The sequence below is a fragment of the Malus domestica genome, chromosome 04, assembly GCF_042453785.1.
Source record: "Malus domestica chromosome 04, GDT2T_hap1".
NCBI lineage: Eukaryota > Viridiplantae > Streptophyta > Magnoliopsida > Rosales > Rosaceae > Malus > Malus domestica.
The window spans coordinates 9097913-9121133 of record NC_091664.1 but is presented as its reverse complement, the minus strand read 5'-3'; the positions used below and the strand labels follow the sequence as shown (position 1 = coordinate 9121133).

Genomic DNA, 23221 nt, shown 5'->3' with positions numbered 1-23221 from the left:
CATCTTGGTGGAGGCAAGAATCATTTCAGTTGTCATCAGAGGAGGCTACTGATTGAGAGGTTTTGAAGCGATTATTCCAGAAGAGATTCATACCTCCAGAGTATATAGATCATAAGAAGCAAGAGTTCATGCATTTAAAGTAGGGGAAGATGTCAGCTAATGAGTATTACAGGAGTTCACTGATTTATCTCGTTATTGCTATGAGATTGCTGTTAATCCTGCAGAGATGCTTCATCATTTTAGATTGGGTACTAAAAAAAAGTGGCGTTCTATGGCGACCATGACTCCATGTGCTTTATATCAGGAGTTTTATGAGATTCTGTTACGGGTTGAGGATTCTGAAAATATGCCCAGTGACAGTGGAGAAGAGGAAGAAAAAGATAATAGTCAAAAGAAAATTGATAATAAAGATAAAGGTCAATCATCATAGTGACCTCGTAAGACGCAGAGTTTTAAGAGAAGTGGTACTAGTTCCAGTTCTTCTAGCGGGGGTTTGAGTTCCATTGCACAGAAGAGAGGTGGCCGGTTTTCAGGAGTATCTATATTTCAGAAACAGATGGATTCCAGCAGCACAGGTGCTCCTTTATGTTGTAGGTGTAATAATCGACATTTTGGGGAGTGTAGGCGAGGTAGCAGCGGATGCTTTACTTATGGTCAGTTGGGACATCAGGCTATTCAGTGCCCACATAATCAGCAGAAGCCCTAACCACCTTCCTTACCACCACCAGTTCCGATTCAGCAGGTACCAGGGCCTAGTGGTTATACCCAGATGGGTCACGGGGTTGCTTATCATTATCAGGGGGAGATATCTCCATATTCTGAAGGACAGTATCAGTATCTATATGATCCATATCATTAGAGTGGCTATGCTCAGTATCCAGAAGGTTATGCACCATATCCGCCATATTCAGCTGGGGGATCACAATGGTATCCCGGGGGACAATCCTAGAACGTGGAGGTTACTTCTAGTAGTGCAGGTTCATCGAGGCAACCTAATCATTCTGGTCAGGGACGTAGTTTGCAGGGACGTGGAAATCAAGCTAATAGAAGTCGTGAAGGATGACAGCAGACACAAGGTCGTATTCACCATATTACGTTGCAGGATGCTCAAAATAATCCTGACTTGATCATGGGTACGTTAAATATTCTTGGCCTTTTTGCTAGAGTATTAATTGATTGTGGTGCTACACATTCTGTTATTTCTCATACATTTGCTCAAACGATGCAACCTCATCCCATACCTCTCGGGCATGATTTAGAGTTTTCAATGCCTATAGGGGAAACATGTTATGTGAGCTGGGTGTATCCAGGATATCCAATGTTGGTAGAGGATGTTGTTATGCCAGCTGATCTCATTCCGTTATATATCGTTGATTTTGATGTTATTTTGGGCATGGATTGGCTGCATTACAATCGTGCCAAGATGGATTGTTACGAGAAGACAGTCACCTTCCATCATCTAGGCATACCTATGGTCACATTCGTGGGTGAGCGTAGTGGAGTGAGACATGACGTTATTTCTGCCATGAGGGCTAAAAGGTTGTTAAAGAAATGTTGTCAAGGATATTTGGCTTATGTGGTGTTGAATGACAATACTCCTAGTAGTGTGGAGGATGTACGAGTGGTCAGGCATTTCCCTGATGTATTCCCTGATGATTTACCTGGACTGCCGCCAGACCAAGACGTGGAGTTCACTATTGATTTACTTCCAGGTACAGATCCTATATCTTTAACTCCTTATCTAATAGCTCCTGCTGAATTGAGGGAATTGAAAATTCAGTTACAAGAATTGGTTGATAAGGGTTTTATTCAGCCTAGTACTTGACCTTGGGGAGCTCCAGTTTTATTTGCATGGAAGAAAGACGGGACTTTAAGGTTGTGTATTGATTATCGGTAGCTGAATCGGGTAACAATTAAAAACCGTTATCTGTTTCCATGTATAGATGATTTATTTGACCAACTTCGAGGCGTCTGTGTGTTTTCTAAGATTGATTTAAGGTCTGGTTATTATCAATTAAAGATCAGAAGTGGAGATGTTCCTTAAACAGCTTTTGGGACTCGATATGGTCATTATGAGTTTCTTGTGATGCCCTTTGGGTTAACTAATGCGCTTGCAACTTTTATGGACTTGATGAATCAAGTATTCAAGCCATATCTTGACAGGTTTGTCATTGTATTTATTGACGATATTTTGGTGCTAAAGAAATTGAGGGAACACCAATTATATGCTAAGTTTAGCAAATGCCAGTTTTGGTTAGATCAAGTGGCATTTTTGGGGCATGTCATATTAGCTCAAGGCATTTAGGTGGATCCACAGAAGGTAGCGGCTGTTGAGAACTGAGAATAGCCACGAACCGTCACCGAGGTACTGAGTTTCCTTGGCTTAGCAGGTTATTATTGACGGTTGTCAAAGACTTTTTAGTCATAGCTTTACCACTGACGAAGTTGACTAGAAAAGATGTTAAGTATGAGTGGGATGATAATTGTGAGTAGAGTTTCTAGCAACTAAAGTATTGTCTCATTCACGCACCTGTTTTGACACTTCCAGACAACATTGGTAATTTTGAGATTTACAATGATGCTTCTTTGCATGGTTTAGGCTGTGTACTAATGCAACATGGTAGGGTGATTGCTTATGCTTTGCGACAATTGAAGCCTCATAAGATGAATTATCCAACTCATGATCTTGAGTTAGCAGCCATTGTATTTGCCTTGAAAATATGGAGACATTATTTTTATGGAGAAAAGTGTAAGACTTTCACATATCATAAAAGCCTTAAGTATCTTTTCACCCAGAGAGATCTTAATCTTCGCCAGCGGAGGTGGATAGAGTTGCTCAGCGATTATGATTGCACGATTGAGTATCACCCTGGTTGTGCAAATGTGGTGGCGGACGCGCTAAGTAGGAAATCTCAAGGCCGAATTAATGCTTTATATGCTTGTAGTGTTCCCTTTCTTGCAAAGTTGAGATCCACTGGAGTGAAGTTAAGGGAGGAAGATCAGGAAAAAGCTTTACTTGCTAGTTTCCAGGTCAAACTAATTTTAATTGATCGTGTGCTCGAGGCTTAAATGAATGATAAGGAGACTCAGGAGTTCATTCAGGCAAGATCACAAGGAAAAAAGAAAGATCTAAAGATTCGGGAGTCTAACGGTATGCTTATGCAGAAAAGTCGAATGTACGTGTCGAATAATGTAGAATTAAAGAAAGATATTTTCGATGAAACTCATATTTCGGCATATGCAATGCATCATGGGAGTACTAAAATTTATCACACTATTCGACCTTTCTACTAGTGGCCTGGCATGAAAAGAGAAATTGCCGAATATGTGAGTAGGTGTGCAATTTGTCAACAGGTCAAAGTTGAGAGAAAGAAGCCTTTTGGGCTAATGCATCCACTTCCCGTTCCCCAATGGAAATGGGAGGATATTACTATGGATTTCGTGTATAAGCTTCCTCATACACGAAATGGTTACGATGGCATTTGGGTCGTAGTGGATCGGCTTACTAAATCAGCACACTTTATACCAGTAAGGGAGAAATATTCCTTAAGCCGATTAGTTGAGTTATTTATATCGAAGATTGTTAAATACCACAGGGTTACGGTTAGTATCATTTCTGATAAGGGTCCTAGATTCACTTCTAAGTTCTGGGTGGCATTTCAGGAAGCTCTTAGTTCGAGGTTACTCTATAGTACGACATATCATCCATAGACAGACGGGCAATCTGAAAGGACTATTCAGATGCTAAAGGATATGCTAAGATCTTTAGTATTGCAATTTGGTGATGCTTGGTATAGGCATTTGGATTTGATGGAATTTGCCTACAATAATAGCTACCATTCGAGTATTGGTATGTCACCTTTTGAGGCACTCTATGGTAAGTCTTGTCATACTCCTTTATGCTAGTCAGAGGTTGGTGAAAGAGTATTGGTGGGCCCTAAGATCATAGATGAGACTACACAGAATATTCAGGTAATTAAATATAACCTGAAAGTGGCCCAGGATCGACAAAAGAGTCTAGCAAACAAGCACGCCATTGACAGAGTGTATAAAGTTGGTGATTAGGTATTTTTGAAGCTATCACTGTGGAAAGGGGTAGTACGGTTTGGGAAGAAGGGTAAGTTAAGTCCTAGATACATCGGACCGTACCAGATCATCGAACGAGTCGGTGAAGTCACTTATAGGCTTGAGTTGCCTCCTAAATTATCTAAAGTGTACGATGTTGTTCATGTTTCTATGCTTCGTCATTATGTCTCTGATCCATCACATGTAATACCTCCTCAACCACTGGAAATTAATCCAGATTTGACTTATGACGAGGAGCCGGTGACGATTTTGGATTTGAAGGATAAGGTTCTGAGGAATAAAACTATGCGCTTAGTGAAAGTTTGTGGAGGAATCATTCAATGGAGGAAGCCACCTAGGAAACAGAGGATCATATGAGAGATATGTATCCATGTTTGTTTTATGAATATTAGTGAATTGTTATGTTATTGCATGAAATTTCGGGGATGAAATTTTCTTAAGGGGGTAGGTTGTGACAACCCGTCCCAAATATATATTTAATTTATCCCTGAAAACGTGGAAATGTCGATTTTACCCTTGAGCATTGGGTTATGAATGTATAAATAGGCTAAGAAATGGACCAATTATCTTATGCCCTATTTCTTTGGACCCAATGAAAATTTTGTAGGGTTGTTAGGACTAAATTTGGTAGCCCAATTGGAATTTAAGTTGATTTATATGTATGCCCAATTCGAACCATCACACACACACTCACATGTGCACACGTTGACTTCTCTTTCTCTCTCTCTCTCGATTCTTCATCATCCGTACAATCTGTATGGTCATTCATCCAACCACCCTCAAAACGTCGCAAATCAAGTTAGACTAGGTTGTTTTTGGACTCCTTGCAAGCTTAGGAGTCGAACCATACCTTTAATTTGACGTGAGGACTTCGGAAACTCGAGATACTCGAGCTCCGGCAAGGGGTGCAAATTGCTCCGTGGTGATCGCGAGTGTTTCGTGGAGTTTTAAAGTTCTATGAGGTCTTAAAACTACTTCACGAAGCTTGTAGAGGAATTTTGGAAGGTTGTGGACATCGGGACACTTGAGTTCATCGAGTTGCAGGTGTGGCCAAACTATCGAGACTTTTTCCGGCCAGTTTCCGTTGGTTTTAGGACGTAAAAGTGAAATCGGCGAGTGCAACGATGACCGATGCCGGACTTCGGTGAACCATCGAGGGAGAAGGAAAATATTCCGTCAATTTTGACGGAATATGCTAATGGCGTCAAGTGAGACGTTTCTGGATGTCGAACGCAGTTAGGCTAGACTCGAGGGTTACGACCCTACCATATACCAGTGAGTGGGCTTTTGGTTTTTAATATATGTATATATGCACTACGTTTTTCCTAGAAAAAAATTAATTAAATGATTTTGCATTTTTATGCCATGTCAAATGCTTTATATTTTAGAATATGCATTAGTAGTTATGTATGTTAGTATTTGACACTATGGACGCTCAGGTAAGTTCCAGGTGAGTATATGTGTTATTGATTGTGAGTTGCATTATGATGGTTATCTATAGATGCATTTAGAGCTCATAAACCTGCACCCTGGTGTTAGTGCTCCCGCCCGTGGCCAGGGCACAATCCTTCACGTGATGTTCACCTCTCGCACCGCACGCTCACCTTGGATCCAAGTTTGGTGCACAGCCCTGTCGTACAGACCATAATAGGTGGTTCTGACTCGTAGGTGACCCGCGATTTATCGCACAGCTTTCACGTGATCTTAGCACTTGAGCGTACTTATTACACCTAACCTTGTCGTACAGACCACATTATGTGGTTCCGACTCGTGTGCATGCATACTTGATGAGCTATAGGTTCAGCCATACGTGCCACAATAGGTGGATCCGACTGACATATCACTTTTCATTGATTTACTTCACCTGGTTTACATATTCAATATGATGAGATATTTGACATGGCATACATGTGGATTTTGGTATTTCGAGTATGGTTTCGATATATGTATTTATTTTATTTTCTGGGAAATTATACGGGTTTTACGACGAGGGGTTATTATTATTTTTTGAAAAGAGAAATTAGTGTGAAAAGCTTTAGGGTAAAGTACAAAAAACTACCTCAACTATTGGTGTCACGACACTTTCATACCTCATCTTTTAAAATTGACAATGTCATACCTCATTTTACGCATTTGTGCCAATGTCATACCTTCTGTTAGCCTGACCGTTAATTTGTCAGTTAAATGCTGATGTGACTTGATTCGGGACCCACTTTCTATTAAAAAATTATTCAAAACTAAAAAAGATTATTTAATATTTTTTAAATATTAAAATAATAAATAAAAGTAAAAACAAAAAAAACAAAGCTTCGTCCCTCCCCACCCTCTTCTTCCTTCCTTCCTCCTCCCTCCTCTCCTCTTCTCCCCCATCTACCAGCTGCAACCCAGAAAAAAGAAGGAAAAAAAAAAAAAAAAACCTACCTTCGTCCCTCCCCCCCCCCCCCCGCCCGCCGGCATCATTCTCTCTTCTCCCCCATCCCCCTCCCACCCCCTTTGCAACCCAAAAAACAAAAGAAGAGAAGGAAAAAAAAAACCTTTATCCTTTCCCCCCCCCCCCGCGCCCATATCCGGTCACATCCCTCACCGCACCAACCCCACCCCTCCCAAGATTCCAAGATCCACACACCTGCAACCCAAAATCCACCAGCCCCCAACCTGAAGAAGAAGAAGAAGAAGAAGAAGAAGAAGAAGGAAGGAAAGGAAAAAAAAAAAGGAGGAGGAGGAGCAGTTTGTCCATCCCCCACTCCCCCCAACCTAACCTCCAGAAGAAGGAGAGAGAAAGGGAGAAGAAAAAAAAAAGAAAGAAGGAAACCAGTTCATCCATCCCCCAACCCAACCTCTTGAAGAAGAAGAAGAGAGAGAGAGGAAAAAAAAAAAACCCCAGTTCGTCTCTCCCCCCTAAAGCCAACCTGCAACCCAGAAAGAAGAAGAAGAAGAAGAAGAAGAAGAAGAAAGGAAGAAGAAGAAGAAGAAGAAGAAGAAGAAGAAGAAGAAAAAAAAAAAAAGGAGAAACCCATCTTGTCCGTGCAGAAGAAGAAGAACAATAGAGAGAGAAGAAAAAGAAAAAAAAAGGATGTAGAAGAAGAAGGAGAAGAGAGAGAGAAAAGAAAAAGAAAAAAAAAATATATATATATATATATATATTTAACTTTTCTTCATTATTTTAATATTTTAAAAATATTAAATGATTTTTTTTAGTTTTTAATATTATTTTATTAATTTTTTAATAAAAAGTATGGTCTGAATCAAGCCACGTCAGCATTTAACTGATAAATTAACAGCCAGGCTAACGGAAGGTATGACATTGGCACAAATTCGTAAAATGAGGTATAACATTGTCAATTTTAAAAGATGAGGTATGAAAATGTCATGATTCCAATAGTTGAGGTAACTTTTTGTACTTTACCCAAAGATTTATTTTTGCCCACTCACACTTTTTGTTTTGCACCCTTCCAGGTTCTAGGTAGGCTTGCTTATTGGTGGCTTACGAGGAGTTGACAGCACTTCTAACAGACTGTAATCAATGTAGGATCATATTTCTGGTATTGTATAATTAGTACTTGACCTGCTGGACTGCACTTAGGTTACCTACGCTCTGAATAAGTGTAACTATACTTAAATATTTTCACTCGCACTTACATATTTGTTTAGTGTAAATTAGTTAGTTTGGTTTTTTTTTACTCGCATTTTATATCATTATCACTTCCGTACTGCGCACATGGCTACGTCACCCTCACGTGACGGCCAGTACACCTTGATTTAGGTCGGGGTGTGTCATCGCGTGGCCAGGTTTAAATCCGGGAATTATTTTTTGAGCTTTCTAACCGATGCAACCCAATTAATGTCGAGTGGGTTGGTCGGGGTGGTCGGTTGACCGGCACAAATGCCCACCCCTACTTAAAGATATTATTAAATTAATTAATAGGGTTAATATATTAAAAATTATTTTTAGAGAATCCTTGATTCGATTTGATTGCATTTTTTTTAAATAAAGGAATATATCTTCAATTAGGAAACTTTAAATGTAAGGAATTAGTTATCAACTCTACCTTTAATTTCCTTGACTTATCATGAGCAAAGGAGTTTGGGGACTTCGTAGTCAGCAGCTTAGGTTTTTTTTGTTAGTTAAACTGTGTGTGAAACGAATACAAATCTTGCTAATTTAATGAGAATTTCCCGTATTATGAATAAAAATTACGTGTCAAATTTAAGATTTTCTAAATTATTTGTGGCTTCACAACCCGCATTAACATCCCGTGCTTCTCTCCTTGATGACTAACTTTTCGTAAAGTAGTAGGTTTCTCGAGCTCCCAACTTACGGCGGAAAACTGGAAAAGGTTGTCCCTGTTCGTAGAGGCATAGAACTTTAGTTTGGTTCACCAAGAAAAAGAAAAGGAAATGTTTAGCTCATAGTCTTATGAGCTCCTCAGTCCCTCATTCAGAAAGGCTTTTATTTTATTTTTATATTATTTGTTTAATTTGTTAAGTAATCATTTAATAATTTTATTTTAATAAAAAATAGCACACATTATATTGTTAGTTTGCTACCTACTCATAGTGGGTAGTACGTTTTACTAATCCAAGTAGTTTAAGACGTGCTTAAGGTGATCTCACAACATCATATGGTGGCAAACAAATTTCAAACACCATACTTTACTTGGCTTAGGCTTAATCACTTTAATGTACTATCTAAATACAAACATACGCACGAAGCTCTGCACACACATTATATTGTGATTGAGCAAACTAATAAGCTTCATGCAAAATAAAAAATAATCAAAATGACTCTTTCAAAAAAATTAATAATAATAATATCCGCTTGTCGTAGAAGTCAAATAATTCGACCTTGCTCACACAAAAATGAATCTATGTATTTTTGTTTCTTCCTTCTCAACTCCTGGTTGCACTCATTTGAGAGAAACAACATGCAATAGACGTACACAATATTCCATCTCTAGTCTAGATATAGACACAAAAATTCATCATTCATTTGTATTTCAATTAATAATTCGACCTGATTTCGACTGAAATTTAGATTACGTTCATTCTTTATAGATGATATTCAAGTAATACAATCAATCATGCACCTTCATTTGGCTAGGGTTTCCCCTTTAAAGAATTTTGTTATCGATCTAGGCTGTAGGAGATATTATGCATAAATCTTTTTTACAATGTACACATTGCAATCTTAACCCTAGCTCATGCAACTTCTACTTCTCAATTTCCAACTTTCCAACTTCTCAATGTTTATTTTCCAAAACATTATTCGGAGTTCCCTTCACGCTAATAATTTGGTCTATTTGGTCACCTATTGAAATTCCAGTCCGTTGGGAATTTCCAAGTTCAAGTCTATTCAAAATGAGGCTTTTCTCAAGTTCTTAATCAAATTGCTGGGAGATTTTTTAATGTGCTTGAAACACAGGATAATACGTCATGTGTTTTTATACAAGTAGAGAATTTTTCTTTTTTTAAATGTCTCTCCACTTATACAATGACATAAAACGTATGTACTCATGTTCCACGCACACTAAAAAATCTTTCAAAATTAAGAGATCTAGAGAGACAAAATAAATATTGGCGTGCTCCTCGCCTATTTTCTTTTGACTATATATAATCTGACGGTCATATGGTCCATTTCTAATCAACTGACTTTTAATCGCACGGGAGCGAAGTTTGCCGAAACAAAAAACTACATAAAAATAACTATTTATACAGAAAGTTCCATTTAAGTCGAAGCCAATATACTCGTGGCTCAGACAGCTATTTTACACCCAATCGATTCTTCAATTTCTTCTCCTACCAACATCGATTCTCTAAAAATGGACCCCCAACTCAGATTTGCTGCACCCATCGTACATTACACATTACTAATACACCTACCTAGCAATCCCACTTGGCCACAAATCAAATGATGCATGTGGACTCACTCTTACTGTCACCAAATAATATGTAAAAATATATATATATATATATATATATATGTATGTATTATTCCCGTGGTCTTAGTACTCGTAGTTCGAGAAAATTATGGTTACTCGCCGTTTAATTTTAATTCAACGGTAAAACAGAAAGTACAACAACAAAATTAAATGACAACATACCGTCAAATTAAAATCGAGCAGTAGGAGACAAATTTTACTCAGACTATGGGCTATGGAGTACGGATCTATTTATATGTCTTAGGGTAGCGGAGTAAGATTCTCTCCTCTCTTATTCCTATATTCTTCCCTCCCTTCATGTCACACTTTGTTTTTTGTCTTTTTGTCCTTGTAAAAAAACAATATAAGATTTTAACATAACTTAATCGTAACTGTTCAAATAGGATGGAAACAAAGGGGAGAGAGATTCCTCCTACTAGGATGGCATGATTAATAAAACTGCAACTGGTCATTGGATCACTTGTGGGTCCCACCAAGGAGGTATCCAACATTTCCAACTCATGGAGAGAATTTTCAATGTGGACAGAACACGTGGCGTAATACTATATATCATTATACAATTCAAAGGATACTTGAAAAAAGAATTTCCCTCCAACTATTTGATGATATGTGGTATTTCATCTCGTGTTCCGAACTTACTAAAAAGTCTATTCAACTCATGATAGGCAACCTCATTGTCCACCATGCTTCCCCCTCCACTAAAAATATTCGAATTTCACAATCAAATTATTAATAAAAAGAAAACGTATCAAATTATTATGCAGAGAGGATGGAGAGAGCAAATGCTGTCTCCACTGGGAGGTTGGGTGCGTGAGAGCTTATCAATTGCCACGTGACTGTTGGGACGTATAGGTAAATAGAAAATATTGTGGGGGAGATTTTTCAAATTACCACCTGAATTTTTCTGTAAAAAATAAGTACTTGTGAGTTGTGATGCAAAACTGAATATTTTTTTTTTCCGATGCGGTTAACCATCGGAAAACTGAATTTTAGTTGTATTCAGGTAAATGTTGAGATTTTCTAATATGTTTTGAGGGCGGGAATACCTTATACACTAAGATTTTTATTGTTAAAATTTTAGTCAAAGATGTAATAACAACCAAAAATCCGGGCATAGAGAATAGAACGTAGCATAGTAGAACTGTAAGTTTACATGTGACAATTTGAGAAGATTTCTAGTTACCAATTGGAATTTAAGAACACGTATTGGATGAATGTGGTCAATGAGTAAACAATATTTTATTATTGTGGTATTATTAAAAGGTTGCATATATTTTACTTGACTGTAAATCAAAACAGGTTTCCCGGTTTCCGGTCAAGACAGAAAAAGGGCACTTTTGAAGCAAGTGAGAAGCCGATAACTGGGTTTTTGGAGGCTTTTTGCCGTAACGGACCTGTTCTGCAATGTCTCTTCAACCAGGTTACTCTCTCTCTCTCTCTCTCTCTCTCTCTCTCTCTCATCAGTGTGTGAAAAATGTGAGTTCTTTAGTGCGTTTTCTTATTAGTGTTTCAGAAAAACAATAGCTTGCATGGTTGTTCTGGTATATGGGTTTGCTCTAGTTGCAAAATTATGAATCTTTGTGTTTTATGGGATTTATTTATTTTTTGCCCTTTTTTTTTTTGGGGGGGGGGGGGGGGGGTTCAATCTTACTGGGTGAAGAACTTTTGTGTTTAGTATTGAATGTTAAGGTAAGGTATTGACTTTGTGTTAGAACACATAGAATTAAGGTGGTGGGTGATTACATATGCGTTGTTTGAACTGTAAATTTATTTCTGGATTTATTTTTGTTGCCAAATTTGAGAGATGGGATTAATTTAATGATGCTATCTCCCACCCCACCCCCCCCCCCCCCCCCAAAAGAAAGTAAATTCATGAATTTTACCAAATGGGATTTAAGCAAGTTATCTTAATTTTGATCAGTTTGTGGTATGCAGGAGGTGATTGATGTCGATCATCGAACGTTGCCGTTTGCACAAAGTAAATGAGTTTATATTTTCTCCAACCATGTTGTCCACCATGAGAGTATGGCTAGATGATTTTTTATGTCGATTTTGAGCACGGGTTTTTCCAGAGGGCTAAATGACGATAGCTTTGTTCTAAGAACCACACTACTTAACATGCTGAATTTTTGTGACATTGAGAGTTGAGGATACTATTGAGGTTGCGTGGTATGGACACAGCCAACAACAATGAGACTAGCCAGCCTTCGATCCAATTCTGCAATTCTTACAGAGTGGCAAGCCTTTTCGACACAATTCTGGAAGCAACCCAAGTGGCAGATTTGAAAGACCGGTATATTCTAGGTGAAGAATTGGGATGGGGACAGTTTGGTGTCATTAGGGCATGCTCGGATAAGTTTACTGGTGAGGTTTTAGCTTGCAAGTCTATCGCCAAAGATAGATTGGCCACGCACAATGATGTGCGCAGCATCAAGCTTGAGATTGAAATCTTGTGTAGGTTGTCTGGGCACCCGAATGTTGTAAATTTAAAGGCAGTTTATGAGGAGGAAAATCATGTGCATTTGTTGATGGAGTTATGTGCTGGAGGGGAGCTTTTTCATCGGCTTGAGAAGCAGGGAAGATTCTCAGAAACTGATGCTCGGGTTCTTTTTAGACATCTGATGAAAGTTGTTAAGTATTGTCATGAGAACGGCGTTGTTCACAGAGATTTGAAGCCGGAAAACATTCTCTTGGCTACAACTTCTTCATCCTCACCAATTAAGTTGGCAGACTTTGGCCTTGCAACCTACATCAAACCCGGTGAATTTTCATTTTAATCTCAACTTTGTACCCCATTCCTTCTGTTTAGATTTTTCTACTAGGCTTAATTATCTGTCGCATTCTAATCACCTTGGTGTTTGTATCAGCAGGGCAGAAACTGCATGGGACTGTTGGCAGTCCATTTTACATAGCTCCAGAAGTACTTGCAGGAGGTTATAACCAGTCTGCTGATGTATGGAGCGCTGGAGTTATTTTATACATACTTCTTAGTGGGGTGCCTCCTTTCTGGGGGAAGACTAAGTCAAGAATTTTTGATGCTGTAAGGGTTGCAGATCTGTGGTTCCCTCCCGATCCTTGGGGTCACGTATCTGCATCTGCCAAGGAATTGATCGCTGGAATGCTTTGCGTTGATCCTTCCAGAAGGCTCACAGCTGCACAGGTTCTAGGTACATCATTGTGTCATTGTTATATTGTAGCCCGTACCCCGTACCTGTGGTAATTACTAAAACATTCTATATCAGTTCTCTTTATTGAGAATCTAAACTTGTCACTAAGGATATGATTCAGATATATTTTATGATAATTGAGGCTTTCCAAACACTTTAGATTAGGCCATTAATCCTATCCCTTGGGAGCGATCACAATTATGCGAATTGAAAATATTCATAAATACTTTTAACTCTTTTGGAGCGGGGTGTATGGTTATAGAATCTTATCTGCACGCCATCAATCCACAAGTTCGTCAATCTTGAGTTGTAACGTGCTGTCACAAGTTAATGCAGTTTTTTGTTTCCTGTAACCAGCCAACACAAGAATTCAATCCTCCCAAAACTGCCCATGAAATGTCATCACGCATGTCTTTTAAATTGCTAAAATATTGATTCTAGACGTTTATTCTTAGTTTCATTCATAATTATGTTTGATAATGCAGCTCATCCATGGATGGAAGATCGTGCATATGCAAGTCAAGAGACACGCAAGCTGGACAATCAATTTCACAAACAGCTGGAAGTGGGTGGAGGTTCTTTCTCTACACCATTTATCTATACGAATCAGAACTTTAGCTTAGATGATGGCTCACCCACAGCTGGTGATGTGGAACTGTGGCAATCACCTGCATTCACATGCAAATCATCTTCGTCGGGTTTTCTAGTTGACAACGGTAGTCTTTGCCCTGCATCTGGAGGTTTTTCTTTTAGCAGCTGTTATGAATTAAGTCCGCTGGAGTTTTCTTCACCAGTTCCATCGATGCCTAGCTTTACCTTCTTCAGTCCAAGTTCTGCGGTAGAGCAAAGAAACATCTCGTTAAGATTTAAAACCAACATGGCGACATTAGATACGGCGTATGTAGGTATACATTTCTTATTCCCTAGCTTGTTTGTTTATTCGAAGCTGGCTACAAATTAGGTACGTTGTTGCTAAAATGACTAATCAGCTGGTTTATCTGTCCTTAAAATCCTTAATGGGGTTATTTCTTCGGAGAAACGCAGAGTCAAGTGTGGAGAAGCTAATTGTGCTGACAGATTGCTCAGCTGTCAAGTGTGACGGTGGAGAAGTAGAGCGCAAAGAATTTTGGAGAGGCGGAACAAACGGGCCTTCTAGGGTTGCTGGAATCCACAGCAAGAGGAACAACACGATTGGACTTGGCGAGCTTGATCAGCTTAATCTGGTTGTAGCCGAATCAGTCATACGTTGGGCGTCATGCACGCATATCCCTACTGTCCCATCGCTTAGATTGTCGCTCGTCTGCTAGACCGGTGAAGCATATGAAACAGCCGTTGAGGCACACGTAATTCACACCATGTAATGTAAATGAGAGAGACACAAAAGCGTTGTGGTGTTTAATCTTGTGGTGTAGTGGAGGGGTGATGCTTTTCTACTTCTTCAAGTAATTGCTCCATTGTTTCTTGTGATCATTCCGCAACTAGCCTTTTGTCTAGAACTATATTTCCTCATTGAAAAATCAAAACAAAAATAAAAGTACATTTGATAACCGCCGGGTGTTGGATGTGGTGGCGGTGGTTAAAACCTAGTTCCGCCACTGGCTGCGGTGGCCGTTGTGGTTTAGTATCCAATGAGAGAGCTCCAAGATCAAGCATTTATCTCCAGGTGTAGGTAGACATATCAGAATCCCTTGCTTTCTTCTCTCCAGTTAGCAAGTTACAACATTCTATAGAATGACAGCAAAAACCTTGCACATGAACATGGTTATACAAGTAAAAGCAAGCAACGTGCACAAGTAAAAGGCGAACATCTCAACGGAAAAAATGTACACGGGGAACAATCAACGACGAAAAACGGTGAAAAATTGATGCATATATGATCCAACAATTGTCAGGTAAATGGGATAAAGTGGATAAATAACAACTTTGATAGGTATTTTGGTGATACAAGGTTGCTAGCTTCTTAAACACACTAATTTTATTGAGTCTAACATCAAAACTGACCCTGCTCGATTCAGAGCCTCAAAAAACACGAGCCAGCTAAACAAGCCGCCCTTGCAAAATTCTTAAAAAAAAAAAAAATAAGAGTGAAGAATTAAAATATTTTCCAGTAGTACACGATTACGTTGTTGTAGCTCACGGTACATCAACTGGCTTTCAGGATGCAGGGGCATATTCTTGGATTGCTGTGGCCAGTTTATTTCTATCCTCCTCTGTTTTCAACCTGATTAAAAAGGTACGCGCCACGACATTTCCATCACTGTCGCCCTACAAAATCCAAGAGAAATTGCACATATTGTCACATGATATGAACCACAAGTTAAAATATACATGCTTCACCGAGTACCTAGCATCATCCTAAATTACGTAGAAGGCAATTAAGCCCCACTACTGAATAGGATCCTACCATATTTCTTGTTCTTAGATTTAATTAACACATCAAATTCTTTAATCAAACCCACCCTAACACAAACTATAATTTCAAATTTCCCCACTGAATGTGTGTATTTCTCTCAGATCTACGAGGATAAAACTAATCAATGAATCATGTAACAACTAGAGAATCCCAGAGAAAACAATCAAGAGTATTTTTGGCAGCTAAACCGCTTATAATAGCCTTTTTGTGGGCCAGATGTTTAATTGATAGTCGTCTAACCCTGCCGTATTTTTTTTTCTTTGTACAGTTAAATTGACCAAAAATTCTAATTAAATATCAAATACCAGCATTGTCTTACCGCAGTATGAAATATTGCAACAAGGGAATTCTTCTGTACATTTGTCTTAATGCCAGAATATAACAAAGCATTAAGCTGCACTCTTCCCACCTGCCATCAGTAAAGAGAATACAAAGTGAAACTTCTGCTGAAGACATACATGACTTTTAAATGCAACAACTTCAACAACGAAAAGGGTCAACAAAAATAGAAAAGATTAATCTTTAAAAGAACAACGAAATGGGAATAAAGCTACAGAAATGAAGATTTTCTTGTTCTCTCAAACAAAAGCAAATCCAATAATTACATCCCTTTGCCAACATACCACACTTCTGAAAGCACACAAGAAAACTAAAAAAACAAAATTTAATGTGTCAGACTGCATTCTAATACTCAAAACCATATATGTCTGGAAGGAAACATACATCATTTCGGACAATGATTGTTGGTTTTGATTCTTTTGTACCCTTGCTGATACCCTCTTTGCATTTAATAGATAGCTGCCCCGTGCCTTTATCTTTCCATGCATCTTTATCTGCTGGATCACTTGACTGGAATATCCGAAAGAAAAATGGTGTTAAAATCAGTGAGAATGTGGAAGCTACAAATGGCGCTTGGCATGTACAATCTCAAGTTACAAATGTGAAACAGACGTAAATTGCATCACAAAAATTTCCTAGGGAAAATTGGTACAGCATGTGCTTCAAATGTGGCCCAGTCTACGCCACTTCAGCACTTAACGTCTAATTAGATGGGGAAACTAACGGAGGGGTTAAATTGCTGCAATTCAGAAACCACATGGTGTAATGTGCAAAAACTAAAACCTCGTTGCTCATTTCGCAAATGATCCCCAAACCTTGTAGTGTAAAATGCAGTCCAATTTCTAAAGGATGAGACTGTCCCGCCTTATTTATTTGTATGCTGCTTTTCTTTTGTTGGAAACCAATACAATACCGGACAATAAAATATTAGCATCGGTAACTGCAGTAAAGGAGTTGAGATTACAAAATGCATAACTTAACCCTGATGCAGCAATCCACAAGTGTAAGTCTACCAATGTGTATTGTTTAAATACTATATTCTGTACATATGGAAATGGATATGTCTTGCATGATAACATCTTCGTATAACCCAAACTTGGAAAATCTAAGGGAGGTATCAATAAACTGATACCATCACACATGCTTATAAACTTTGAACGAAAAAAGATCAAATGCATGGAAAAGAAAAAAAAAGATCAATTACAAAATTTGGAAATCAAGAAAGGGTTTTTTTTGGTAGAGTGTGAACAAATTCACAATGCTATTTATGAATGTTATAATAGAAAATATTACAAAATTTTATACGCATATACCTTCACATAAAGTTTGCACTTGACTTCATGGACAACAACAACACCCTTCTCTTCAGATTTTTCCACAGAAGGGCTGCCAGGTTGCTCCAATTCATTTTCTGAACCAGAACAAGAACATTCAATACTTAAAAAGAATCAAAAAGACCATATCGAGATAATTCCTACAATTATCAGCAAACGTAACCTTCACCATTAAACTTTAACAGCTATAAAAATGGCGAAGTGTTGTACAATGCAAACCCTATATGTCCACAAGCTTGGACCATGAACCTGACATGGAAGCATAAATATAATCATGTCTTGCAAGTTGCAACATAGACACCACTAGTAGAAAACTAAAAGAAATGCACTTTGGAGAGACAATAAATTCAAATTTAATGACCACGAATTCATAGACGAATGAATTTCCTTCCCTTAAATTCTGAAAATCAAGAAAAGCTTCTTTATACTGTCAGGAAAAATACAACATGACAGAAGCATTTGAATATGATAAGCCAAGTTGCAACAGAAAAATTATTTTGTTAACTCCTGACTTTGCAAGTCAAGGAAGTGCCTTTATTTGTTGATAGTCTTTGAAAACAAAAACAAAACAAAGATGGAACAAAAAATAAACCAATTGTCCCAGATTTCTTAAGTGAGGTGTCCTGAATGTGTCAATTTCGTCCCCAGATTACTCTTTTTTGAATTGGATGTCTACGAAACATGTTAGTGCTGGAGGACTCAACACGAATGATACAGGTATTTACTGATGGGTCGACATGTGCACCAATTTAAAACATAGTTATATTTTATGTTGCAGCAATAGCCCTTAAGGTTTCAAATTAACTGACAAATTAAAAACTGAATCAAATGCCGAGCCCTTAATAAAAAGGAGCAAAAAAGAGGTGGTATTAGCAATCACAAAGTCTTCTAACAAACCGAATTCAAACCAAACATCGGAAGCTTAAAAGCTTCCCTCAGAGAAACGTTTCTATATAACAAGTTGAGAACTCATTCATCAAGACAATAACTATAGTTAGAAGCTTAAAGCATACAAAATAAAAACAAGGCATGAAATCAAACATACATGAAGAATAAATTGAGGGAGAAAATTAACAGAAAATAAGAGCAGTGAAAGGTAAAATAGCAAAAACTTATTGTCTCACCATCATCAGCTTCATCTTGCTTTGGAGGAACTGAACTTTGAAATCCTGGTAAGAATTACCAAAAAGAAAATAAGGATGTCAAGTATACATCAAATTCACACAAGTAACACTTCTCTACTAGAAAGAGTATTGCTGCTAGATTTTCAAGGGTGCCATTTCTCCTTAACATTCTATAATTCATGATATTAGTGATAAATCAATGAGAGCAAGAAAGCAAGTAACAAGTTAACTGTGAAAACATAACAAGCTACTTGCTACCATTTTCAACGGTAGATTTAACATTCTGAACTTTTTAGGAATCTACAAATTTTATCATAAATACTTCGGAAAGCACTCTAGAAGTTCAGTATTTTCTCCTAGTCAGCATACCCTAAATTACTTGTACCATGTTCTTTCTGTCCATCAAAATAATTCAACATAATTTAGGACCACCGTGTAATCTGAATTTATAATTGGATCTACTATGAAATACATCAAGAGTCGAGACCATTTATAACATAAATGAAACATGTCGTTAATATGATACCTACCAAACATGGAAGGGGGCTGATTGTTGGAAGACAGCCCAGGGCTTTGACTGTTGGATAATAATCCAAAACTGGGAGTGTTGGAGAAAGCCGCTGAACTCTGAGTATTGGAGGACAACCCTGAGCTTTGACTGTTGGAGAAAAGCCCAAAACTGGGAGTGTTGGAGAATGCCGCAGAACTTGGACTACTAGAAAATACTCTGGAGCTTTGATTATCAGAAAATACTGCCGAGCTTTGACTATTGGTAAACATTCCAAAGCTTTGAGTTTTCTTTTGATCTGATCCTGTGCTCTGACTTGTGGAAAACATTCCAGAACTTTGAGTATTGGGAAATAGTCCAGAGCTCTGACTAGTCGAGAAGACTGGTGAGCTTTGGCTGCTGAATATTCCTGAAGAGCTTTGACTGTTAGAAAATTCTCCCGCAGAAGTTTGGACGGTAGGTGTTACTCCAGTAGAGCTGTGGTTGTTGGAGAAGGCACCTGCAGAGCTTTGGCTGTTGGAGAAAACTCCAGAACTCCATGAAGTTGTAAAGCTAGCAGTTGTACTAACTGGTGAAAACAGGGGTTTTGTCTGAATTAATTTCGTCTCACTATCCGTGGACACGGGAACTATTTTCTTTTCAGAAGTCATACAAGATCCTCCTGCTGCCAAATTCTCTCCTTTTGCAGCAATTACTTTAAGCCAGTTAACAACATCACTGAATTTCTCCTGAAATGAGAGGGTGAATACAGAAAATATAAGTGGGACAACACTAAATTTGATAAACATTTTGTTTTTCAGTACAATAGAGAAAGACAACACCAATGGCAGAACTGAAACAAAACAAGACGGTGTCTGGCTAAACCAGCCCTATCGTCACCAAGCATATCAATAATGCTATGACAGAAGCATTCATTTAAAGAGAAAATGAGAAAGGAGGAAGGGTGGGGGGAGAGATACAGAAACTAATAAAGACAAGAGGGAAAAAAGGGTATGCAGGTGACAACATTTTCCATCCCGACCCTACCATGCCAAGGGGAAATAATTAGGAAGGAAATATAGGTACTGAACCTACAATTATTGAATGAACCGATCCAATTGGCTTCTGTGAAGAATCTTTATTCAACACCTCGTCTGATTGCAAAGAATGTAGAAGTACTAGACTGGATACATATCCTTTAAAACAGATATAAAGTTGAAGAGAATTACCATAATGTTTGAAGCATGGGCTAGGTAGTCATGGACACCCTCTTCCCAAAGTTCATCAGGATGATTCTTTAGTTGTGTTTGTACCCAACTGAACAAATAGAGGCATATTTATAGCGAAAACATTATCAATTCTGGAAGGTCCAATAAACATAAGACAACTGAGGGCTATGTGTTGAGTAGCAGGAATAATTTCGAGAACAAATAGGAAATTCAAATAATGTAGAAACTTCAAAATTATATGAAGCATATCAAGTCATACTGAATAATAGAATGTGCACATCATATTTGATAAAGAAGAATACTGTCAATAAAAAGAAACCGATTTTGTTGGAACCCTAATAAAAAACTTAGACATATTCATATACAATATGATGAAAGCATATAGTTGTAGAAATAGAAATAAGGCGGACCTTGCAAATTGGTTATTCAGAGCTCTCACATGCTGCCGAGATGATGCAGCCCGCTGTGCATCCAAAGGAGCTGTATCTGCCAATTGCTCTTGAGAAGGCTCTGCCCTATTAGAGTCAAATGAGGATCCCGCCATAATCCTTTTATTCCGGAACTGCATATTGTTGAAAGAGAAAATATAATATACATCAACATACTGAAATTCCAAAATCTCTAACCCCCACCAATAAAAGAAAAACTATTGAAAAACTTAAATGTGGAGATTTGAAACCACAAACAGTCCGTTTGAAGTCTTGCATAAGATCCATAGTCACCGATAATATTTGTCTCATATTATTTGACAGCCATTGAGCCTACGTTGAGAGGCAACTGAGGAAACAATCCATCAAACATTGCTTAACTAGAAAGAGAATTTTCCTCCCTTTAATTAGTGAATATTAAGATTTCAATGAAAGCCCACAATTCAGTACAGCACTGAAACAATGAGTGTTGAAATACAAACTGACAACAAACCAACCAACCAGACGCAAACGAAATAAATTAACAACAGAAAGCCTAACTTATTCGCTTCCAATAAATACAGATATACACCTTCCCTATCGAAAGGTGAAACTTTAATATTACTCCAAGTCGAAGCTCATAAACCTAACATCTTCCTTGACATCAATAAAACCTGCTCATTGGTTGCATCGACCATAACTTCTCCGTCTACCCTTCTCCTAAATCCCCACTAAAGAGAATGGCAGCCTAACTGCTTGTTTAAAGTCTGCACATCTTCCACTACTATTCCTACTTTATTACTTCGTCTACCCCCAATTCCTTGGTCAGCTCAGGAATCGACCAAAACTGAAATTTTTCAAAAAATCCACAATCCCAATCTGAAAAACTAATAAAAACCCCATAACCCTTTTAGATTATACAGTCCTTAATTAATAACATAATGCAAAATTGCAACCACCATAAGCTAATTGCCCCCTAAACAGCTCGACTTATCAGCTTAAAATTCAAACCCTTTGGGATTTATTCACACAAAAAAAAAAAAAAAAAAAAAAAAAAACATAAAAGCCCCAATACGCAGGGCCTCCAATACACTTCAATCCACAAAACAGAAACTAGAAATTAGGTTTTTTTCCCCTCAAATTTTCAATAAAAACAACAAAAAGGTGAAATTTTTGAAAGGGAAAGTGGTACTTACGGCCGAGTCAGAGTTGAAGTCCGATACAGAAAAACGTTTCGGACCTTTCGTCATCATGATTCGAGCTTTCAGGGTTCAAAAAGCGGAATAGGGTTTTTCAGAATTTCTCTGTTTTGGCTTAACACCAGCTACACTGCAAGCAAAACGAGGAAAAAATAAAAAGCATTTTTCCATTTTTATATTAAATTAAAAAAATAAAAGGAACGGTGATTAGAGCCTTTGGATCAAGTGGGGAACCAAATTTTAATTTGGACCGTCGGATTGGGTTCCCACTACAGTATTATTTCACATGGGTCTTTGTATTTATTGGGATTTTTTTTAATTTTAAATAATCGATATTATGATATTATCCATGCCAAGTGATAAGAGATGTAGGCTAGGCCTTACACTGAACTAGCCATAATAATGTGGTTCAAATTCGTTTTTAGCGACAATTAAACGTTAGACCTCTCATTTACAAGTGAAGAAGAACACCACTAAATTATAATACTAAGTGGTTGTATCAATGGGGATTTGGGATCCCCCCCCCCCCCCCGAGCACCTAATTAAAAAACCCACTACACCCCTCCCAATCCATAGCTCAAAAGGAGTGAGGTCAACAGAAGGAGAAGCTATTGAATCTTGTTTCAGAAAGGCTACCAGACTATAAAGAAGGGATCGGTCCCAAACCAGAAATCCTGGATTCCTAGATGGCAAGAATCAACATTTTTTGGCGCTTTGGGCATAGCATAGATGTTGGTGAGATAATGTATTTTAGAATACAAATGATCTATTTCTAAGTAAAGAAATCCAGTAGACGTTTCAAGGTTTGTCTCAATTAGATGCATCAAAGGCACCAAAGGTGTGATGGGAGGCTTGAAAAACTGCTCATGTCTAGCCACAGAGTAGTTCGCAGAAGAATCTTTCTTAGGACTACCGTCCTGCCTCAGTCTCCTCTTGTCTCTTTTCTTTCATTCAGTGCCTGGGTGCGCGCTTTGCCATGAAAGATCTCAGTGATCTTCATTTCTTCTTGGGAATCGAAGCCAAATGTACATCGACTATTCTAGTCTTAACTCAAGGCAGGGTAGATAACCTTCTAACTGAGACCAAGAGAGATTCTTTTTTTCTTTAGATTTCGAGCTAGCTCTTAATCATGCCTTCCCAGATAAAGATGCATTATTTGTTGTTCTAGTCCGAAAAAAGAGGCTTGGCCTAGATCCCCAGCTTTTCACCTAGACAAAAATCCCTTGACACAATACCTAGCTGATTTAATGCCAGACTGACGTCAGCCACATGCAGCCCTTTTTTTTGCACTAGATGTGTGGGAAACACGCGCGTTCCCGATTGGTAGCCAGCCCGAATGGGGGGTTAGGGGTTTGGTAGAAGAGCAACGTGGCACTCACGAATTCGGTAGAGGAGCAATGTGGCACAACGTTGATAGCTGGATTTCTAACGACTAGTTTTCTGGACCGTTGGATTTCCAGTGATAAAAAAAATTAAAATTTAAAACCAACGATTAGT

General features: G+C 38.2%; 3 protein-coding genes across 4 annotated transcripts; 2 read left to right on the top strand and 1 right to left on the bottom strand.

Annotated features, from left to right (window-relative positions):
- The first annotated feature begins 3069 nt into the window (after positions 1–3069).
- Positions 3070–4443, top strand: LOC139194977 (uncharacterized). Its single transcript, XM_070820141.1, has 4 exons — positions 3070–3176; positions 3597–3680; positions 3798–3877; positions 4094–4443. Exons 1-4 carry the CDS (start codon positions 3070–3072, stop codon positions 4441–4443), a joined length of 621 nt encoding a protein of 206 aa, XP_070676242.1.
- Positions 4444–11310: 6867 nt separating this feature from the next.
- On the top strand, positions 11311–14739 carry LOC103444750 (calcium-dependent protein kinase 10-like). 2 transcript variants are annotated; one of them, XM_070820473.1, is made up of 5 exons: positions 11311–11445; positions 11961–12785; positions 12896–13192; positions 13678–14097; positions 14237–14739. In XM_070820473.1, the coding sequence occupies exons 2-5, from the start codon at positions 12197–12199 to the stop codon at positions 14497–14499; spliced, it is 1569 nt and encodes a 522-aa protein (XP_070676574.1). In that variant the 5' UTR covers positions 11311–11445; positions 11961–12196; the 3' UTR covers positions 14500–14739. The 2 variants fall into 2 exon arrangements, with proteins under 2 accessions (XP_070676574.1, XP_070676576.1); XM_070820475.1 differs by having other exon boundaries at positions 11320–11445; positions 14182–14739.
- A 300-nt stretch (positions 14740–15039) lies between these two features.
- On the bottom strand, positions 15040–21893 carry LOC103444751 (suppressor protein SRP40). The gene is made up of 9 exons (XM_008383699.4): positions 21722–21893; positions 20529–20680; positions 20119–20206; positions 18933–19638; positions 18403–18447; positions 17258–17355; positions 16329–16454; positions 15925–16014; positions 15040–15457 (listed from the first exon to the last, which is right to left on the bottom strand). The coding sequence occupies exons 1-9, from the start codon at positions 21776–21778 to the stop codon at positions 15347–15349; spliced, it is 1473 nt and encodes a 490-aa protein (XP_008381921.2). The 5' UTR covers positions 21779–21893; the 3' UTR covers positions 15040–15346.
- Positions 21894–23221: the final 1328 nt, after the last annotated feature.

What these genes read in the sequence shown, in the direction of transcription:
- LOC139194977 (XM_070820141.1), top strand. Translation starts at nt 3,070, where the DNA reads ATGAATGATAAGGAGACTCAGGAGTTCATTCAGGCAAGATCACAAGGA. An exon ending in CAGGAAGCTCTTAGTTCGAG is followed by an intron (nt 3,681 to 3,797) that starts GTTACTCTATAG and finishes TGCTTGGTATAG; the next exon opens with GCATTTGGATTTGATGGAAT. An exon ending in ACCTTTTGAGGCACTCTATG is followed by an intron (nt 3,878 to 4,093) that starts GTAAGTCTTGTC and finishes CACTGTGGAAAG; the next exon opens with GGGTAGTACGGTTTGGGAAG.
- LOC103444750 (XM_070820473.1), top strand. Translation starts at nt 12,197, where the DNA reads ATGGACACAGCCAACAACAATGAGACTAGCCAGCCTTCGATCCAATTC. An exon ending in CACAGCTGCACAGGTTCTAG is followed by an intron (nt 13,193 to 13,677) that starts GTACATCATTGT and finishes TTGATAATGCAG; the next exon opens with CTCATCCATGGATGGAAGAT. An exon ending in ATTAGATACGGCGTATGTAG is followed by an intron (nt 14,098 to 14,236) that starts GTATACATTTCT and finishes GGAGAAACGCAG; the next exon opens with AGTCAAGTGTGGAGAAGCTA.
- LOC103444751 (XM_008383699.4), bottom strand. Translation starts at nt 21,778, where the DNA reads ATGATGACGAAAGGTCCGAAACGTTTTTCTGTATCGGACTTCAACTCT. An exon ending in CTGAATAACCAATTTGCAAG is followed by an intron (nt 20,207 to 20,528) that starts GTCCGCCTTATT and finishes CTATTTGTTCAG; the next exon opens with TTGGGTACAAACACAACTAA. An exon ending in GCAAGATGAAGCTGATGATG is followed by an intron (nt 17,356 to 18,402) that starts GTGAGACAATAA and finishes GTTCTGGTTCAG; the next exon opens with AAAATGAATTGGAGCAACCT.